This window comes from Chamaea fasciata, unplaced genomic scaffold (genome assembly GCF_029207755.1).
Source record: "Chamaea fasciata isolate MVZ Bird 193981 ecotype frontalis unplaced genomic scaffold, bChaFas1.0.hap1 SCAF_2, whole genome shotgun sequence".
Lineage (NCBI taxonomy): Eukaryota > Metazoa > Chordata > Aves > Passeriformes > Sylviidae > Chamaea > Chamaea fasciata.
This window is the reverse complement of record NW_027094087.1, coordinates 98,242,585-98,263,196: the sequence shown is the minus strand read 5'-3', so window position 1 is coordinate 98,263,196 and position 20,612 is coordinate 98,242,585. Positions and strand designations below refer to the sequence as shown.

Genomic DNA, 20,612 nt, shown 5'->3' with positions numbered 1-20,612 from the left:
ATCTCCAAATAAATAATAGCACCCTCATAACCACAGGCAGTTTCAATATTTTCTGTTCACTTGCAGTGTCCTCTGGATGGGTCATATCTATAACACAATAAAACTCCCACAGGCTCCAGCAGGAGCTGGATTTAGTATTAAGCCCTGGCTAAAATGAGGGAAAGAAATTTCTCTTGCACACAAACAGGCAAACGCTCTAGAATAAATGTGATCCAGGAAGTTATTATATAAAGGCATTGATAATTTCATTTGCATATAAAATAATAACAAGAACGGAAGCTAAATTATCCCATATATACAGAAACCCTGGGTGTTCAGGATTGGCTATTCATTATTCTCTTGTCATATAAAGCAATTCAGTCTGCAGCTGCATTTCTCTTACAAATCCAATTCAATCAAGAGAACCGAAACATCATTAGCAAACCCACTGATTTATCCACCAGTAAAGTGCTGATACAGGCCTCTGTTCCTGCTGCTAATAAATTTTCTGCATAGCAGTGTTGGCTCTCTCTAGGGATCTCCCATTATTCTAATGACTACAGATTTCTAACTTAACCACTGGAATTTTTACACCTGAAAGTCTATAACAGTTCAAAACCTGTGGGAATCATAGGAAAGAAAGGACATGAGCCAAACTACCCAGTTGCCTCAGAGATGCGTCTAGATGTAATTGCAGATAGAGCAGCACCTGGTGCCTTAGAAAATTGCTGTAGTAGGATCTTTTTTTTTCCCTTTCTGAAATACATTGTCTGCTGTTTTGTTCATCACTTCCTCTCCCTATTTCCCTCAGTGGGCTTGCGTGCAGAGCTTTGCCTCCCTCTCTGTACCTTTCCCTGGCTCTTGCTTGGTTTGTTCCCTTAATTGCCAGCTTGCCAGTCTTTACCTCAACCTCTGTTCTCCTACAGAGCTGCAGGAAATGCTCTGATAACCCCTGGCAGGTGTTGTCTCCGGTTCCTCCTGCACATCATCTACCACCAGGGCTCTGAGCAGTCACCTCCGAGCTCATCACAGCATCACCTTGTTGATACTTCATATGCATGAGCCCTTACACACTATTTCAAGGCCTGGGCATACACTTCTGCTTCCTTCTCAAGGTGGACTTCAAACAATGTCCCTTCTAACAGCCCAATGGGTGTTAGAAGTAATGTTATCTTTTGGGAATTATTTTACAAGCTGCAGTTTCTGTAGCTTCTTTAATGACCTTGGGTCATTTTGTCTGCCAGGTTCTTCTGATGTTTGGTTTGCCTGTGCCCCTTTCATCTTTTAAACACAAAGAAGCTATTTCCTTGGAATATTGGATGGCAGAATTAATGTTCTAGGCTATCTGGCAGTTACAGAACACTCATATTCAGCCTGAACTTTATTTTAAAAAAGTATAAAAAGTAAGAATCCAGATCCACCTATGACCCTATAATGGGTTTAATATAGTTTTAATAAAAAGTTTTATTACATTCTTCATTTGGAATATTATTTTTCTATTTGGTGAACATGATATACAGGAGAACAAGAATCAAATAACAAGAGTCTTTAAAATGTGTTCTTTATTTTAAAAATACAGGCGCTCCTATCTATGTATGCTATAAATAAAGGATAAAATTATTACCAATGTAAGTTACTTGACACATTTACTTTTTTATCTCTCCTAATTGAAGAATGGATATGTATGGGTGACTAGTGTGTTCTGCTTTTATGTATTAATCATGTACTTGTGCATTTGCAGAAAATTAGCTGTCTGTACTGAAAGTAAGAGGAAAATACTCTTGTTTAGAATAGATGTTAGAATTTTTTTAGGAAAAAATCACCAGGTTTATTAGTCAAGGGAATGAGGAGTTACATTAATCTTCCAAACTCAACATTTAATATCCAAATGTCATCTTGTTATTTTTCAAGTTCCTCAGTTGCATTTATGAGGCTGGGCTTTCTGGGAGGGCTGTCACTCATCTGACCAGAGTGGCTTGAGTTTTTTTCCTCCTGAGTGTCACATTTCTGGCAGGTATAATGTGTTTGGCTTTCTGTGAAGTCAGAAGGAGGTGAAGCATTTCCATGATGTCAGCTGATCTGAAGCCACACCTTCCTCCCAAAACCACATCTCACAGAGCTGATGGAGGATGTTGTGTCTTAGAGCCATTTCTGTTACCTCCCAGTGAAAAACCTGTAGGGCTGTGCCAGCTGCTGTAGTTCCCACAGCCCAGGACACCCATCCCCTGCAGCCTGTTGGCACTGTGGGCACACCCAGGATGTTTCATTATTGCTGGCTAATGGAGTCTTCCCCATCTTCCCTCCAACACATTTTTGTCACAAACTACAGCTCTGGGTATAGCCACTTGCCAGAACTGGACTGTGCAAAGCAGGAAGAGCAGTACAGAAGCAATAAAACATACTGTGTGTGGGGAGGGAAAATCCCAACACAAAACCCAAACCAGTATTTTGGAATGCGTGTTAGTGGAAAACTAAAGCTGAGTGGCCCTTTAGGAGAGAATTTAACTCAGCTTTGTGATACAGTTTAAGGCACCATTCAAGTTTACAGAGCAGCATTAAAACCTTCTGTAATCAGTTACGAGCTTGTACCTATTGACAGAAGTGAAAAAATGAGAACTAAAGTGAAATCAGCTGGCTGTTTCTCAGTCTCCACAGCTAGAGCAGGAAAAGTGTTAAAATGACTCCTGCAATTTTCCTCCCCAGTTTTTTGAGTTTGATTTTTCAGTTTGCAAAAAAGGCACCTGAGAATGTTCTTAAATGCTCTCTGTGCCTGCCATCAAAGGAGTTTTCTACTTTGGAAAAAGAGAGAGAGCCTTGTCTCAAAACATACTTTGCCAGGAATTCTGTCCTGATTAGGCTGCCTTGGAGCGCTTTCTTGGGAGGTTGCCATGCTGAAGTTGTTGGATGGCAGCCATGTGTTCAACACTCTCAAAATAAAGTCTTTCCCCTTAATTTGCAGTGCAACAGAAAACTGAGGTTAAACCTATTGATGCCACTGGAGGGTGGGGCTAGCATACATATGTATGCAATTATTTTCAGAATATTGCAATGAGTGCATATATGCTCACACAGAGGTTGCTCTGAAGTCAGATACTCATGTTCCTTGGGTGTGCATTTTGTCCCTCTCTGGTTTCTTCATTCGCAAATTATTCCACATTCAAATCTCCCCAGTGATACTAATGAAAGTGTTGGATAATCCATACATTTGAGTCAGCTCCTCCTAAAGACCCTAGGCTGGCCTCTTCAGCCCACATGATCATACCTCACAATAGGAACTTAGCAAAGCACTTCAGTAAGTGTTTATATCCAAGCCTTCTAGACTGAACTCATCATCTCTGATCAATCTCAAGTGAATTTTTGAGCCCAAATGTTTTAGAATGAGGTATGTGGAAGAATGCCTTCATAGGATTATTGTATCATGATTCACATAGCAGGAGGTAAGACTTCTCTCTCTCACTTGGAGAAAGGGTTGTCAGCATTTCTACATTTCACAGATCCGTTCAGGAGGATGAAATGAGATGGGCCGCACATGAAAGGAAAGGTTGTATCCACTTGTACTTTTTTTTCTGTATAACACTCATCTGTTTTCAGATTGTTGGTGTACTCTTTCACTTGCAAGCTTTCTGCTCTATGTAATGCTTTACTGAAACCACTCATGCTCTCTCAGACCACATGTTATTTCCTACATGGTTGCCTACCAGGTGTGGGTTTTATCTGTGGCATGCAGACAGAGAAAGGCACAGAAGAAAGTGCATGTATCCAGAATAAAAACAGCTTATACTGTGACCTTCCCTCTGGTTCCCCCCAGACCTGGATCTCTCAGGGGCACTCACAGAATATCCATGCATGTAAGTGAAAAATTCTGTGCTTAGGGTAAAGTCCCTCATGTAGGCCTAAGTAAAAGCAGAGATCCTAATCAATATATTAATCCTTTGTTTCCAATGATATCTCCTAAATTTTTTTGTGCCTCTAAAATCACAAAGCAACTCTGTTAATTCCGCAAGTGAATAAGTAATTCCACAAGGGGTAAATGAAATAGAGATGAGTCTATCTTTTAACACTGAAGATGTATTTAGTACTCCATAATTAACACTAAAATGGTAATCACTAATTTTCAGATAAAATTAACTGTGCTGCATTGGGAAAAAATATGCATTTTGTTGAATATATAATTATATATTTTTCAAAGCAATCACTGCTTATATTTACATATTGGGAAACAGTTGTTGGAAATGTGACCTACTTGGTAATAAGAAGCAGTATCCATTTTCAAGAATATTTATTTCTTATACTATCATACCTGAATGTTAAATTTCTGGAGGAGTATCTACATGTTGGTTAAACTATATCAAATTACTTCTCATTATTTATCTTTCCCTTTCTCTCTTTTCCCGCAGACTAAACAGTGCCGAAGATCTGAACCATTTTGTTCAGCATTTTGCTGGATGAGCTTTGCAAACAGCTCTCGGCAGTAAGCACTAAAGAGTGGTTTTTGGTAGTAGCAGTTGGAGTCTAAAGTGGATCAGCTTCACATAACAGGTACAAAAGACTTAGGAGAGCATGAGTCATTCTCCTTGATCTACCTCAAGATGCTGAGAGATGACCACACAGGTCACCTCTTCTTTACACACAGATATAAAATGCACAAAGTGTACAAAGGGATCCAATTGTCACCTTCTCTTTAACATCCACGGCCTCTGTGACCAGAAGATCACATGGGAGAGAAAAAACACAGTATTCCTCAACTGTACATGGAATCACAGCAGCTCAATACAGACAGGATGGCTGAACTCTCCTTGAGAAAGGCCTCAGAGAACTCTCACTGCAACTAAACCCAGTTTTTATCACTTCTGATTTCCATAAAGCTAAAATACATTCGTGTTAACATTCAAAATGAGGCTGTTTTATGGTTCCCTGATTTTATAGGGTTTTGGAAATTTGCAGGATTTTTGCAAAAGCAGAGTAGCACCCCATACACTCACTTTAATCCTCTGGAAAGTGGTCATGACTGCTACCCACTGACACTGCCTATGTAGTAGTCAGATGAAGGAATATCATGATTAACCATTAGCTTCACTGTTGGCAGAGGGAGCCATGGGATAGAGCCTCACATACAGCTGATGTGGGAGCTGAGAACCCACTGAAACACACAACCCATCTGCATATATTTTTATTAAACCACTGTCTTTAATGCACCAGAATGTTTAGTCAAAGCTAAAACATTAAGTGGAAACACATTGCCTTTGATTCTGTTTTTAATTGGGAAGGTTTCCTACCTAGGGCAATCTGTCTAGTTAGACAGCCTGAGGAAAAAGTGGGAGTGGAAAACAGAGACAAACAGGTAGCAGCAGCTATCACACCATTCCATCCACAAAAAAGGGATTTGTTTTAGAACTAGGATGTTCTGCAGTGGAGAAGTGGAGAAACAGATGGAGTCTGGTAAACTAAAGCAACAAAAAAAGAATTATATGCAATGAACCTTCCCTTAATCTAGAAATCAGTTTCACCACTAATTGCTGGAATGGTCAAATCCAGTAAAATATGATACTTCATACTGATGCCATGCCCTTGGTTACAACTAGTGAGACCCCCACATTCTATCTTGCCTCTTCTTGACTACTCTTGAGAATAATCTTGATGTTAAATTTTCTTCTGAACATTAAATGGCCTCCTTAAAACATCTCCAGAGAGCAACATACTGCTCTAGAACAGGTTAGGAGGTAATCCAAGCATATTGTTACAGGGAGTGAAGGTTTCTCTTGAAACATCTGGTATCAGGATGTTAGTACTAGGGCAACTCTGCATATAGAAAAATGTTTGCAAGTTGTCGCCTAAACTGTGGAAAAGGTTTTAAGCACCCAAAGTAGACAGTGACATTAATCAATGCAGAATTCTAACCTTCTCTTTCTCTTTTGTAGATCAAATCTGCAACAGTGATTTTATAATCGCTCGATGAAGAGATTGTTTGGATCAATCTGGCTTCCAGCATCATTTGCAGCAGGCCTTTAGCCCATCCTTACAGCTACCAGCTACAGCACCCAAGGAGCCATTCAAATACGGAGACTTGCTGAAAAGCAGCACACTTCAGCCTTTCTCCTCTACATTGTGCGCTAGACACAAGAGCAAGAGCGTGGACCAGAATCCAGTCATAAGCCTTTCCTAAACAGGGAAATACCTGTTTCTCCAGACAGCTTGGTTCTGAAACGAAATCCATTAGTTTCTATTCCTTGCAGAAAATTCAAGTATTCCTGTCTCCTTGACCTCAATTGAATATTACAATGTAGTTTTGCTTAAGGAACCAAAACTTCTGTCAACTTCTCTCTTTACTTTTTAGAGACTTGGTACCTCTGTGAGTGGAAATCCCCACTGACTGTTGAGCCATAACCAGTATTTGCACAGCTGTTCTTTGCTTTACTCTTTGGAGAGAAAAATGGCCAGCATTTCTGAGAATGGTAGAAAGTGAATCCCTCCTCTCACTGCAAATGTGTTGATATGGACAACTTCTTCTGCATTCCCTTAGGAATATCTGTCTCATATATCAGTGTAAATGTGTGAACCCTGTCTGGACAGCAGTGACCAACTTCCCTGAGGAACTCAGCCTAGGATTTCAGTGATGCAAAGTTACCCATAAGTGAAATTACAGTCAGAATTAAGGGACATTTTCCAGCTGATTCTATTATAAATTAAGCAGTATGCTGTAGGAACTCCAAAGAACATAAATTTCAACCAATTTTTATTTAAAAAAAAGAAGATTTACTTATACCTTCACCAGCACATAGTGCTGCACACAATGGGATGCTCTTACCATTTGCCTCTTGTTCTTGCCATATTTCAGTGCTATTTAGTGGCAGTCTAGTTAAGGGTCATGTGCTACTTCCATAATTAATCTAATTTTTCAAAGGTGCATAGCTCATCTACTTTAATTCCCAGTGGGGTCTGGAAGCGGCATGCTAGTGATCAGCTTAGCTGTGATTTTTTTTTTTCTGTCTTTATAAAATGGCTTACTCCATCAATCCACTTATTGCCTGTTAGAGGAGAGGCATTTACTCCCTGATCCCATGGGTGCTTGTATGGTGTTGAGCCCACAGACCTTACTGGAAAAACATATATGTTCATTAATCAATGCAAAAGATCATTTTGGCCCAGGAGACTGTGATTTTTATGTTAATGGGAAAGAAACAGCACATTAACATTGCAACTTTAATAATCAGTGCACACTCTATTTTGGGAGCAAGGTCCTGAATTTCCAAAGTACAAACTTATTTCCCTAAAAATTAGTGTTCACACTTCTGTCACTCTTTTGCCTTTGAACATTATTAGTATGTTCTTAAGCAATCAATCTCAATTTGAGGTGAAAAATATAGTTACATAATTGAATAGATTAATGTGTTAATGATCATAGGAGGAAATGAAATATATCCTTACACTGCACATAAATAACAGAAAATTAGTGTATTATTATTGTGGCAAAGACAAAGGAAATGCATGCCAAGTGCCCAGTTAGTGTAAATCAGCACAATCTGATTGATATTAGTCACTGTAGATGCACTTATTCTGAATAAAGTGCTGGCCTTTGTAACTGAAGCAATCAAATTGCTCTAATGGTAAAAGTCCAATTCAGAAAAGCAACTAAACTGAAGAAGCTGACTTTGCCACTCTCTTCCATACCTATTTTCAGTGTCTGTGAAGGATCACTCCTGTGTGACACTGCCACTTTTACCTCCAACATGTCTAGGTAGGCTGCTAGTAATCTCCTAAGGAAGAAGCCACCCATATGCCCCGAACTACCCAGTCTGTTACTTCCAGGGTCCCGTTCACCGACTCTTCCCAAAGCCTATACACATTCCTCACAGTGCTTAAAGAATGACAGAGTCCCTGCGAGCGTCGTCATGCACGGCTGTGTGGCTGGAACGTTGCTCAAGTGGCAGCTCCCGCAGTGCTGTGTGACGCTGGAAAGCTGCATGAGACGCTTCCGAGGGGGCTGTGAAGATAAGAATCACATTGCTGAGCACGGGTATAGACAGTAATGAAATGATGTTGTGTTTGAGCACACAGTGCCCTTGCCATTGGCACAGATAAACATTAAGGGGCAAGGTGCCTCTGAAGGTCAAGGGCAGCTCGGGTTCCCAAGGTTTCTCAGGCGAGAGGGTCAAGGGTCCTGCCTGGCCACGGCTGCTCGTCCCCGGCAGCCCCTGACCCGAGTGATGGATGTCACACAGGGGGACACGGGGCCGGGGACGGAACGGAGCGCGGATGCCCGGGGGGCGGCAGCGGCCGCGGGGGGGCGCTGTGCCCGCTGCCCCCCGGCGGGGCCGGGCCGGGTCCCGGGGCGATGCGGGCGGGGCCGCCCCGCCCCTCCCGCCCCTCCCTCCCCGCCCGCCCCTCGCTCCCGCCGCTCCCGCCGCAGGCCAGCCCAGCCCAGCCGAGCCCGCTACTGTGAGAGCTGCGGTCGCTGCCCTCCTGCGTCCCGCTCACCCGGCACAGCACAGCCCGGCACGGCACGGCGAGCCCCTGCCCTGCACTCCCCGCACCGCCCGGAACAAGCGAGCCAGCCATGGGTAAGCGAGCGCGGCTGCGGCACAGCCCGCGCCCCGGGGCCGCAGGGGAGCCGCGGCTGCGGGCAGGGTGGGAGCGGGGGCAGGTGCGGGGCAGCCCCGCGGGCGGCAGCGGCAGCCGCCTGTTGAGCGCCCCGGCAGCGCGGGGAGGGGGAGCGGCCGCCCCTCCGCCCGCCTCGCTCGGCGCCGCTGCCTCAGAAACTCCGCGCGGGGAGCGGGAGCGGGGACGGGCGCAGGGACACCCTGTCCGGCGGGACAACGGGACCTTGCTCGCCAGCTACAGAGTGCCCCCTTGCTCTAAAGATAAATCATTGATGTGGATCATGATGATAATAATAACAATAATGCAGAATGAGGGATCAGTAGTTTCGGAGGCGGTTGTACGCAGGCGGCCCGGAGCTTCTCCATCCCGCGGTCCATCCTTCAGAAGCCGAGGAAGAGGCGCGCTCGGGGGGCAGGGGCGGCCGTGGGGCCGGAGCGGCCCCGTGGCTCTCCGCGGGTCTCGGTGCCGACGCTGGGGACTTGGCTCGGTCTTGCCCGGCTTCCCCTCCGGGGCGGCGGAGCGGGGGGGCCTCCAGCCCCTCTTCGCCAGACCCGCGTCTCCAGAAGTGCGGGTCAGTTTTTGCCGGGGTGTGAAGTTTGGTCGGGAGAGGGGGGATAGCCTCGGGACGCAGGGAGGACAGTGGAGGTGCCTCTGGAGGTGGGCAGTGCTGGGTACTCCCGTGTGCCAGGCGTGATGCATTTAGGTGTGAGCATTAGGGAATCCTGCGGGCCATTGGGATAACGTGGTGCGCTGTTCCCTCTGCAGCGGTGGAGGGAGTTGGGTGTGGGTGGAAAGTGGCGACTTCTGCTTCCAAACTTATGGGGAGGGTGGCTCTTGCGTGAGTGTATTAACAGGACCAGAAATGGGGCCCTGGGGAGGAAAAGATTCGTAGTGCACATGGGTCCGTCTGCAGTCAGCACTCATCTTCAGCATTGCCATCCTTTTCAGCATGGGACTTTTAGTGTATGGGCTGCTTCCCGCGAGCTCTCGTTCAACCAACAATACATCCAAATTAATAAGGCAGTAATGAAAGTTAGGAGGTCTGAAAAAAGAGAAGATAGAAAAACACAGCTGTATCTTTGGTCTGGTTTGCCACTGGCATATTATTGCTTAGAGGTTGCAACTGCTAAAGCAGAGCTATCAGTGCGTGCCCGAGTGTTAATATGCACACACTGATGCTGGCACTGTCTCTGGTTTTAATTAAGAATGAAAAAAAAAATTAATTACTCAGCCAAAGCTAAAGGAAGCTGACAGAATTCCTATGGTTGCTACTTTGTTAAATTAATTCGCATCACCTAATTCCCTAATTTCTAAATGCTTATTAACTGGTTTGTTCCCTAGCTTAGTGAAGATCAGACTCCTCTAGTATTAACGTCTTTTTACTAAGCTTTTTATAATTTTTTTTCTACACCCCTTTTAGTGCATGATAAAGTACTGATTCCTGTAGCCTTAGCAGCTCTGATGGTTGAAACAAACCAACCAGCTGTATTAGCAGCCTCAAAAAGCTTATTTTTTGTGTCGATATTCTGATACTCATGTTTTAGACTATTATTTTCCTATGTGAAATTTCGATATTAAATGAAACTGCGAAGTGTGCAGCCTCTCCTTTTGTCTGTATCTTACTATCTTCTTCTTAACTTTCACTGGCATGGGTTGATGTCCAGTAAATCTTGGAATGGGGAGGGAAGAGGGATAGAAATAAAGGAATGTTTTTACTGTCTTATTAAGAGAAGAGTATTGATTTCCATATAAAATTGTTCTTAAAAGTCTTTGCTGCTAAGTGTATGAAATTGGTTTTTCTTCAGTGAATTAAGTTTCTAGCAGTTTGAAATCAAAATGCCGTCTTAAATCTTCATGAGTGATTCACCTCAAGGAGAAGCCCATCTTTATTTCAGTCCTAAAAACTTAGAAAAACACTAAAGTTAGTCTTGCACATTGTGGGTCTGCAACCATGTGTCAAGTATATAATTTATATCCATGTAGAATGTGTTGTCCTGAATGTAGCAGTTGGGAAAAGGGGAGTGAAGACAAGAAAACTTCTCTTGAACATTTTGCTCATAATGATGATAATAACAACAGAAAATTCCAAGTTCTGCCGAATTCTTTGCTTAGAAGCATTGTTGGATGACCAAGCTGTGCCTGAGTTAATGGCAGTTTGGTCGTTCAGGAGAGGGGACTTGGAGCAGAAATTTCATAAGAAGTACTTGAAAAAGAAGTCACAAAAAGAAGCCTTTGTCAGCTGGTGATCCAGTCCCCCATGAATACAACGTTTTGTTTCTGTCATTGCGTAACTGTTGCCTTGGCATTAGGTAGACTGGGGCTGATGTGATTGTCTCACCAGGTCTTGTGTGGAGCTCCAGTGCTGTTATTGAGCTTCCTGATCTGATGGCAGGGATGTGTTGGACTGCTTCTCATTAAGACAGTTTGAGTTGCCCTTGCTCACACTAAACTTTTGTGTATGACTGGCTTACCCAGACTGGTTTTTGTTTTCCTGTTTGGAGGCTGAGAGCCCTCTGCAGCCGTTGTTGTTCTTTTGGCTCCCTCAGCACTTCTGAAACTTGGGTGCTCTATTTTCAACAGCAGATAGGGTTTGCACTGGCTGGATGGAGGGTCCTCAGTAATGACCAGTGCATTGCTTTGTGCATCTCCTGTGAGAAGTCTCACCCATGGGCGTCTTACATCGTGGCACACACTCTCTAAAGCGTAGTGTTTCACTTAGAAGGTGGAGAGGGGGGCTGTTATTTTACAAATTGAACAAAAAAATGCAAAAAGTTTTGATTCTTAAAAGTTTGAAAAGCATGATACAACGTCATTTCTTGAGAACTGCATGTTTTCATAATTTTATGCTTTTTCTTCTTTGTACTCTCCAAACTGTTGCTTTTTACATTAAAAAAAAAAAAAGTGATTGAAGCAGTGTGGGTACAAATATTATATTTGGGGAAAAGAGATATGGAGGAGAACCCTGCCTGCAAACAAAGGATGAAATGATGCCTGTGTTTATGTGAGTTCTTGTCCCATTTCTCTGAAGCCCCAGTGCAGGAACTGCTGCCTTGTGGAGCCTAAAGGCCCGGGAATTCCCAGAGGTATCACACTGGGGCCATCTCCTGTCCTTCACACCTCCTCCAGCACATCCTGCTCCATCTACAGAACTTCCTTTTGTGTCCCTGTAGCTCCTCCCTCCCAGAGTGGACCATCCCTTTCTTGTAGGCATTATTTTCAGGAGTTCCAGCTTAGGGGCTGTTGCCACCCAGAGAAAAGGTCTTTGTTTTAAAAGAAATGTGTCTGAAGTAGATTCAAATATTCCCTAAACCAGGCTTTCTTCTTATAAACAGCTGGGGGCAAATCCTGAAAGAGAATCAGTGTTCTTTCCTTTTATTCAGCTAAACACTTCATTTAGGTAAGAGCTGAAATCTTTTGTGTCATCCATTAATAGTAAAATCTGATTAGCTTTGGTCATTAAGGGTAGCTGGATTTCAATTGCCAAGGTGTGTAGTCCATATTTTCTTAAATTGTGTACCTCTTAAACATATTAAACCTTATTATTAAAAAAAAGAAACTAATATTCAATTTATCTTCTCATGAAACCTGTGAAATACAAAATTTTATACTGCTGTCTTTTCTCTATCTCCACAACACCTGTTTGTGCTGGTAAAAGGTACTTAATTTGCCTTCTCACTGTAATCCTTCTTGTCTGAGAAGGAGGTGGAGGAGAAAATGTTGTGCAGTTTAGATATTCCTAGTATCTTAAACAATTTGTGTTTTCACTATATTTACAAGTTCTTCCTCATCCTCTCTTTTAAAGTGTGTGGTTGTGTAATACAGGGTATCTTCCATCCTGTGTGTGTTAATTCTATGTCTGATAGATATTGAATTGTTACATTTCAGAAGAACATACTGGATGATAGATTGCATCCCTGGGAGGTCTGAACTGTCAGTGTCTGATTGCCTGTCTTTTTCAGAGTGTTTATAGAATTTTTGAAACCAGTTGAAGTCTCCAGGTGTCTTCTAATCATAGAATATTTTGGTTTGACCTTTAAAGATCAATTCATCCAACCCCTCTGCTGTGTGGAGGGACATTTTTTCACTTACTCAAAGCCTTGCCTAGTCTGACCTTGGACACTTCCAGGGAAGGAGCATCCAGGGATTGGGCATACACAACTTCTCTGAAAAATATTTAGTAATATCTGAAGTCCTTACTCTGAAAAAATAAGTCCAGCATCCATTTCAGAGTAAGGTAAAAAAAAAAATTTGAGAGCAAACCCAGTGAAGTGCACTTCCTGGTATCTCCTCTTTCCCTCACACAGTGGCATCATGTTGTCTGAGTGGTGCACCTTTTTGTTAGCGAGGATTTTCTTTACTCTGAGATACACAGTTGTTGAAGCCGGATGCAAAATAACTCCTCTTATTGTATTTCCACTGATAGTTTTTGGATGGAGATGTGTTGTGTCTTTTCAGAAGTGGAAGAACATTATATCCAGTGAAATTTCACTGAAGTAGGGCATTTTCTGAGGGAACTGCCGTGTGTCCTTGTGTTGCCTCACTCCCCACAATGGCTTCTCTTCCCACTGATTAATTTCTCTTCTGTTTGACCTCCCCCACGGGACCCCAGCTGTGTGTGCCCTTTGCCTTTCCTCATACACGCACACAGCTGGTCCCCATGAGTGTCTGCCCTGCACCTGCCCCGGCAGCACAGCACCTTGCTCCTCCCTGCAGCTCCTCTCAACATTCCTGCTGAGGTGCCGAAAGCCGTCACAGAGCCATGGGAGCTGCCTTCCTTGAGCCCACCTGTAAAAAATTCAATCTCTTAATGGTCCCACAGTGTTAATGTTGTGGAAGATGATGGAGCACATGGCATCTCGCTGGGGTTCCAGTCTGGTGTGAGGTGTGTGGTGAGATATTTGGGAGGTCATTTTCCAGGGTTTGCTTAAGCACGCTTGTGGCTACGTTGGTTTGAGAGAAATCAAGATTCTTTCTGTTCTTCTGGCTGGTTCCTTAAAGTCCATTTATGTACAAATGCCTCTGGGTTTGCATTGGTGTGAACAAATGTAAGGAAACATAATTTAGTTTCCATGTGGGACATCAAAGATAGTTGTATTAAAGGGGTGGGTTCCAGCTGAGCCTGCAAGCCTCTCTCTGTACAGGTGCAGAATCCTGTATGGGGAGGGTTACTCGGTCAATACCCATAGTGGTCAAAGGGCAAAACAGAGCTCACCACATCCATCTCATAAGCTGGCTTCTTCCAGGTCCTGTGCAATGTAGTCTGTGGCCCAAAGGAAGCAAACTTGGCTTGGCAGTACCCAGAGAGGAATCCACATTCCCTGATCCCTTGCCGGCCTTCATTCTGCAGGCAGGCATGAACCTGAGACAGCTTTGGTGCAAGGATGGCTGTGCCAGTCAAAATCCTGCCACCCTGTAAACACAGTGGGCATCAATGGAGATGTCACCATTCAGTGTAACAAATAGGTAGCATCCTATGCACCACTTAATTCTTAGCTGTTTGTTGCTTTCTATTGCTGCTCTGTCTTGGTGTGTTAGCAGTCTTCCTCTCCATAATTATTTGTCTCTTGTGTTTTAGGCTCAAAAGCTTGCATGGGGAGTTGTGGCTCGGGAAACATTTACAAGCAACACAGAGAACTCTTGAGAATTCAACATCTTTTGTTCTCCCTGGTTTTGGAGCTCTTTGACTAGCAGCAAATTTCAAAACGTGAATGGAGCTTATGTTTCATTAACAGAAAGATGTGTCAGCTGCAGAGCTATGGATAGGTACAAACCTCAGTGCCTTTCTCTGCATCACTTCTGGGTGTGTTTGTTTTATGCATTGATAGTTGTGTGCATGTCACACTTGGAAATTGTAGCCTAAAGTTACATGTACAGAAAAAGGGTTTCAGAAATGTGTTTGTATTTTAATGTTTGGGTTGTTGGTTTGTTTGTTTGTTGTGTTTTGGGGCTTTCTGGTTTTGGGTTGGTTTTTTTTGCCTGTGGGGGAGATGTTGAAAAGGACTGTGGTTCAAAGATAGCTGGGACCTGGGTCATGAGCAAGACTGGACTCCTTGAACGGATTTGAAGTATCCAATGTAAGATACAGCCTTCATAATTTTGTTTGTTTGTTTTATGTCTATTAAGTGCATAGAGCAATCACTGCATATTGCAGCCTGAAGCTGTTGTCTTTGAATACACTCCTTCAATGCCAAGGGAAGTACAAAAATTGCCCCAATGTAAACCATATGTAAATCAGAGTTGGGTTGCACTAAAGGCAAACAGGGCAAAAGTTGTGCAGGAAGGAGTAAGGAAGCAGCTGGCTTGCCTTCCAAGTGTTGGTTTGCGGATAAACAGACAGAAAGGACACCTTGTGTTGAGAATGCAGCTGGTCAGGAGATCCAAACCCAGGGAAAATGATGGGAGTTCAGCCAGAGGAGAGCTATGTTTTGAGTAGTGCACTGGTTTTCTCAGTATTGGAACCGTATACTTGGGCTTGTTGGTTGTTTTGCTGAGCTGGAGCAGTGGACCTGCCACTGATGGCTAACTGGGGAGGAATCTGACTCTCTCATGCTGCCAGCAAGGCACATCTAACTGGGACCCTCCAGTGTCTGGGTTTACCCTCTATTCTATGTTTTTGCCAGCTTGCAGGCTAACAATTTCATTGAGGCTTCTCAGTGCTGATGCTGAGTGTGTATCAGTGAAGCTGCTGGGTGCAGGTGAGCACTGTTTGCCTGCAGTCACCTGCTGACACCCTTTGGGAGCCCACTTGGGCATGTGGCTGCTGTTGGGTCTTAGCTATCTCTTCAAGAGAGATTTCATGCCTTTTTTTTTTTTTTCTTAATTCTATGGGTTTATTTGTGTTTTCTGGTTGGACACAAATGTTTCATGGCATAAGACTGCTTTCATCAACTTAAGACTTCTTAAAATTTCTTAAGTTCAAGATTCTGTGGATTTCTGTAAGGATTTTCTGGAATGGAGTCCTTGGCACGCACCATGCAGCTCTGAACTAGAGCAGGGCACTGGCTGAATCTTCAATACTTTTTTGTAAATTCTTTACTAAAGATATTCTAATTTTCTTGTTCTCTGTGTTTTCTACATCTTGTATTTGTAGTTTTCTTTTTTGTTGTTGTTGTTGTTTATTTTTTTGAAGGCATAACTTTTGGAAGGTTTTAAGAGATTGCTACTTGTGTCTAAACTTAGGCTTTTGTTACCAAAACTGTGTTGACATAAATGTCATGCACTTTCTCAAACAAAAGCATAAAATGAGTTTTTCTATTTGTTAAGCACACAGCTGAAAATAAGTTTGCCACATGGAACTTCCCTTGTGGGAAATTAAATGCTTTTCTTGAGCTGTTTAGGCATGCATTAAAAAAAAAAGTCATGAGGAAATAGAGATGTCTAGTGGGAGTATTTGGAGTTCTTTTGGTGCAAGCACAGGGATCTGCTCCAGCACATCTGTCAAGAACCCACGACTTGCAAGGTGTAAAAACAAGAACACTTTATGTAACATCTGCTCACGCTCTGTGATGGGCACAGGTACAAAAGCCTGAAAATCTCTGAGATATTTGTCATGCTATGTCAAGGGAATGTAACAGAATCCAGTACATTGTCTGTTACTGCCTGCTCTCCAGCGAGTGAAGTTATTAGGTACTAAAGCTGATAACACATTGAGCCAAAGTTTTGCATAAGCGAATGCGAGGAATGCAGTGCAGAGGGGGCTTTGCTATGTGTGACTGATGTAGCCCGTGTTAGTAATTATTTCCCTCATGCAATGTATACCTTCACTTCCCCCATAGACATTTCCCCCATACTGTGCTGAAATTGAAATGGTGGTTTCTCATGCTTGGTAATTGTCTGATGAAAGTCCCCCAATCCCCCAAGATGACGTCTGGAGACATAAAGAAATAATGATGTGGAAGGAAAAATAGCCATTCAAGTAATTTTTACTGGGTTTAGCCTGCAATTTTTTTGTTTCTCCCTTTAAATTATTTTTAAACAGTTTGAAAATACCTGTTTTTCTCCTCAAACTTTATCTATGAGAAGCATACAATAGATACTTAATCTTTAACCTTCTCCTGAAATTCTTTGACATTTTTCGTGTTATCTGCCACTGATATGTTTGCAACACCATGCTTGAGAAATTGTTGTAATCTACCACATACTAAGTTCCTCCTATTCCTCAGTAGAAACCTCAGGAAAACAAAAAGAAGGGGAAAAAAAAAAAAAAAAAAAAAAAAAAAAAAAAAAAAAAAAAAGAACAAGGAAGGAGTAAAAATACTCTTGAAAATGCTGATTCAAAGTAGCTGTGGCAGACTGAAGGTAGGTATTCAAGGAGTGGGTGGAACTGAAACAAAACACAAATGAGATAGCAGAGCGAGTCAAGACTCAATTGATTTCATCCTTAAACAGTCTGCAGATTTCATTAAAATTATTTTATTTTCCTGTAAAACTATTTCTGGGTTTTTTGATGTTTCCTATGGCTGTGACCATAAAATCTGCTGAATGTTTTCCCATTACCATCAGCTTTCCAGCTTGTCCAGAATGGTCTAGGCTCTTTCCATTATCCTCGCAGAGAGGAAGTGCTGGATATAATGGTCAAACCTTGTCTTTCCCTCCCTCTAGGCTGTTTTCCACTAGGTTTTCTGGGCAGGGGATGTGTGTGGGTAGACAGTTCCTTGCCCCCTTTATTCCTGTTGGCATTTGATCCTCCACTGAAGACTCTCCCCATGAAGTGATGTCCAGAAGCTCTTGCTGGTTTTGTACGTGTGTGATTCACACATGGTAGATGAGTGCAGCTGTGACTGTGGCTTGTACTTCCAAATAAGTGATGTACCTCTCTTAGAGACAGAAAACCAGAGAGACTTTAAACGAAACAGCTTTAAAATAAGCAGAAAGTCAGAAGACACTTTCTTGGGGCAAAATTAAGTGTTTTACTGGAACTAGCTTGGAGTCTTAGATTTCTATTTCCACAGTAACAAAAAGGCATGGCACATGTGGAATATTAAGTGTTGTTGCCAAGGCTAATGGAACTGTCTCAGCTGCTGTTAAAACCTGACATATCACTGTGTTAATTACTGCACACTGGGTCTTCCATTCCTATAAGAATATGCAAAGAAAAAGGTTCAGGAAAATGCCAGGGTAGTCAGTGTCAGCAATAGTTAGTTCTCCCCTTTACAAAAACACATTTAGTTGATAAAAATGCTTTGTTTCATGTTTGATTAGTTGATCTTAGATAGCACTGGTATTTTTTGGCTGTAGAGATGCCTGCAGAATTGGTCTGTATGATGACTATAGGATGGCTATCTACTTTGTGTAGATTACCTACCCTCTTAGAAAGAATTATGTTCAAAGTAGTTAGAAAATTATAAATGTTCCTTATTTGCCACAGAGTTGTTAGGGTTTAACTGAGAGATGAGAATGGAATCAATACCTGAGCTTATGTTGAAAAAACCCAAAGAAACTGTACCAGTTATTTGGAAGTATAGCATCTTTGTTCAAAAGTTGTTCCTCTGGCCTGCTGACTGGGCTCCCTGTGCAGGATTCCTGAGAAGAGACTGACGAGGATGTCCTGGTTTTGGCCAGGACAGAGGTATTTTCTTTGCAGTAGCCATGAGGGGGCAGACCCTGGAGCTGTGTGGATGCATCTGGGTTGCTATTCTATCCTATAGAATTCTGTATATTCCACATCACTGCCAGGGGTGGAAGTAAGGACTCCTGCTTCTGGGAGGAACGTGGGCATGGCTTTCGGGGTGGGGGGGTGGGCAAGCATGGCATGTGGAGGGTGTCTGCCATTGTTTTTCACTGTCCTGGGCTTGGTGAGCATTTTTGCCTGTAAATCACCTTCTCTTAATACACCTTTTTTAAAATCAGTGTTGTTACTGATGCTGTTCATTTTCTTATCTCAATGCTGTTTCCAGTAACCTGTTCTTATCTCAACCCATAATCTCTGCCTTTTGTCTCCCATGAGAGTGGGGGAAGAGGAGAGTGGCTTGTTTTCTTTTTAATGGGAGTACTATATTGGGGAGTGCCTTTCCTAAACCAGGACAATGGACTTCATAAGAGACACAGAAGGGGAAAAGCAGTTCTACAGCCAAAATGTGAGTTCTCAAAGCGCTCCTTCCTCTTTCCCATCATATAAGGTAGGTTTATCAATTCAGAAAATGCCACCATGCTTAAGTTCTCATCTAATGTAATTCTTTTAAAAATACTTGATCCTTAAAACCCTTGTTTTTTAGGGAAGAGACTGGTAAGATTAGTGGGAGGGAAGCATGCCTTTTTCCTTCCATATGTGTTAGTGAGCGTGACTGCTGTGCCCACTTCCCACATGGTCAGTAGTCTGTCTTCTTCTGCATGTGTGAAACATCCCTTATGTTGGCTCCTGTACCTTGTAAATAAAGTGTTTTCTATTGCCTTACTCAGAAAATATGTCAAGCTTTTTGTTACATATGCTTCATTGCTCTGACACTTACGCTTTGCATTTGCATGTGGTTCGTACATCTCTGTGGAGAGAGATTTATTCTCCCTATCCAAGTTTAAACATAGGAGAAAAATCATGGAATTGTAGGATGGTTTGGATTGGAAGGTGCCTTAATGATTGTCCAGTTCCAATTCCCCTGCCATGGGCAGGGACACCTTCCACTAGACCAGAGCTCCATCCAACCTGGCATTGAACACTTTCAGATATGGAACATCCACGACTTCCCTGGGATACCTGGTTAGAGTCTCGCCACCCACATAGTAAAGAATTTCATCCTAGTATCTAATCTGAATCTGCCCTCTTTTTACTTTAAAACATTACCCCTTATCCTATCACCACACTCTTTGGTAACGTGTCCCTCTGCATCTTTTCTGTGGGCTCTCTTCAGGTACTAGAAGGTGTTACAAGATCTCCCCAGACATTCTCTTCTCCCAGCTGAACAGCCCCAGCTCTCTCAGCCTGGCTTCATAGAAGAGGTGCTCCAGCCCTCTGATCATCTCTGTAACCTCCTCTGGACCTGCCCCAAAATGTCAGTGTCCATCCTGTGTTGAGGATGCTGGCTGGACCCCAGAGCGGGATGCAGTGTTCTAGGTGGGGTATCACACTGGCAGAGTAGATAGGCAGAATCACTTCCCTCAACCTGCTGGCCATGATGCTTTTGATTCAGCCCAAAGTACAGTTGACTTTCTGGGCTGCAGGTGCACATTGCTGGTTCAAAGTCAGTTTTTCATCCACCAACACCTCTGGTAATTCTTGGCAGAGCTGCTTTTAATCCACTCATTGCCTGACCTGTACACATGGTTGAGATTGCCCTAACTCAGGTGCAGGATCTTACACTTGGCCTTGTTAAACCTGCCTTTGTTTGCTATTTTAGCACTATTTTCTTGTGTCAGGCTAAATCACTGACATCACAGCAGTATCTCAAAATTTAATTTATCCTGAGCTGTTGCATGTGGTCCCAGAGACATTCGGTATAGCCAGAGACATTTTGTGCACTCAGGTGACTTCCACATCACAAGTGGACTTGCAGCAGTAACCTGTGCTCTTCTGTGGCAGCCACGGTTGGAACTGTGACACTTAAAGCCATCAGATTTGGCAGCTGTTGTGTGCCCTGCTTTGTCCTGAAGGGAACAGCTGGGAAGAGCACCCTGGTGACAGCCTGCTTCCCAGGCCTTCCACAGCATTTGGGATGTACTGTGCCAGTGCTTCCTCCTAGGAGATACTGGCAATTAACTTAAAATCCTTCCCCTAGGTCATCATGACTTTAAGGAGCTTTTGCACTTACTGTCTCAGAAACTGCCTTTCTTCCTTGAGCACGACCTGCCAAGGCAGCTGTGTTTCTCTTAAGCACTGAAGTCAATGATACAAAACATGAAGCTTGAGAGGAGGAGATCAGGATTCCAGCACTTCTTAGCTGTGTACTCACTGTCAGTGTCCCTTCTGTGGGAGACTAGAATGATCAGGAGATTTTGTGGCTGCAGGACAAAGCACAGGCCATAGCTTGGACATCTGTGATCCTTTCTGCAAGGGCTTTTGAGGAGCGTGCTTAAATGGCTTTTCTGGGCTTAGAGTGAAAGAA

The 20,612-nt window shown here is 43.1% G+C and overlaps 1 protein-coding gene across 2 annotated transcripts in view; it reads left to right on the top strand.

Annotated features, from left to right (window-relative positions):
* The first annotated feature begins 8,391 nt into the window (after nt 1-8,391).
* Nucleotides 8,392-20,612, top strand: part of GPM6B (glycoprotein M6B) — a 107,781-nt gene continuing 95,560 nt past the window's right edge. For both annotated transcript variants that reach the window (XM_066176838.1, XM_066176835.1), the window contains exon 1: nt 8,392-8,537. In XM_066176838.1, coding sequence (XP_066032935.1) covers nt 8,534-8,537 — 4 coding nt within the window. In that variant the 5' untranslated portion in view covers nt 8,392-8,533. The remainder of the gene's footprint in view (nt 8,538-20,612) is intronic.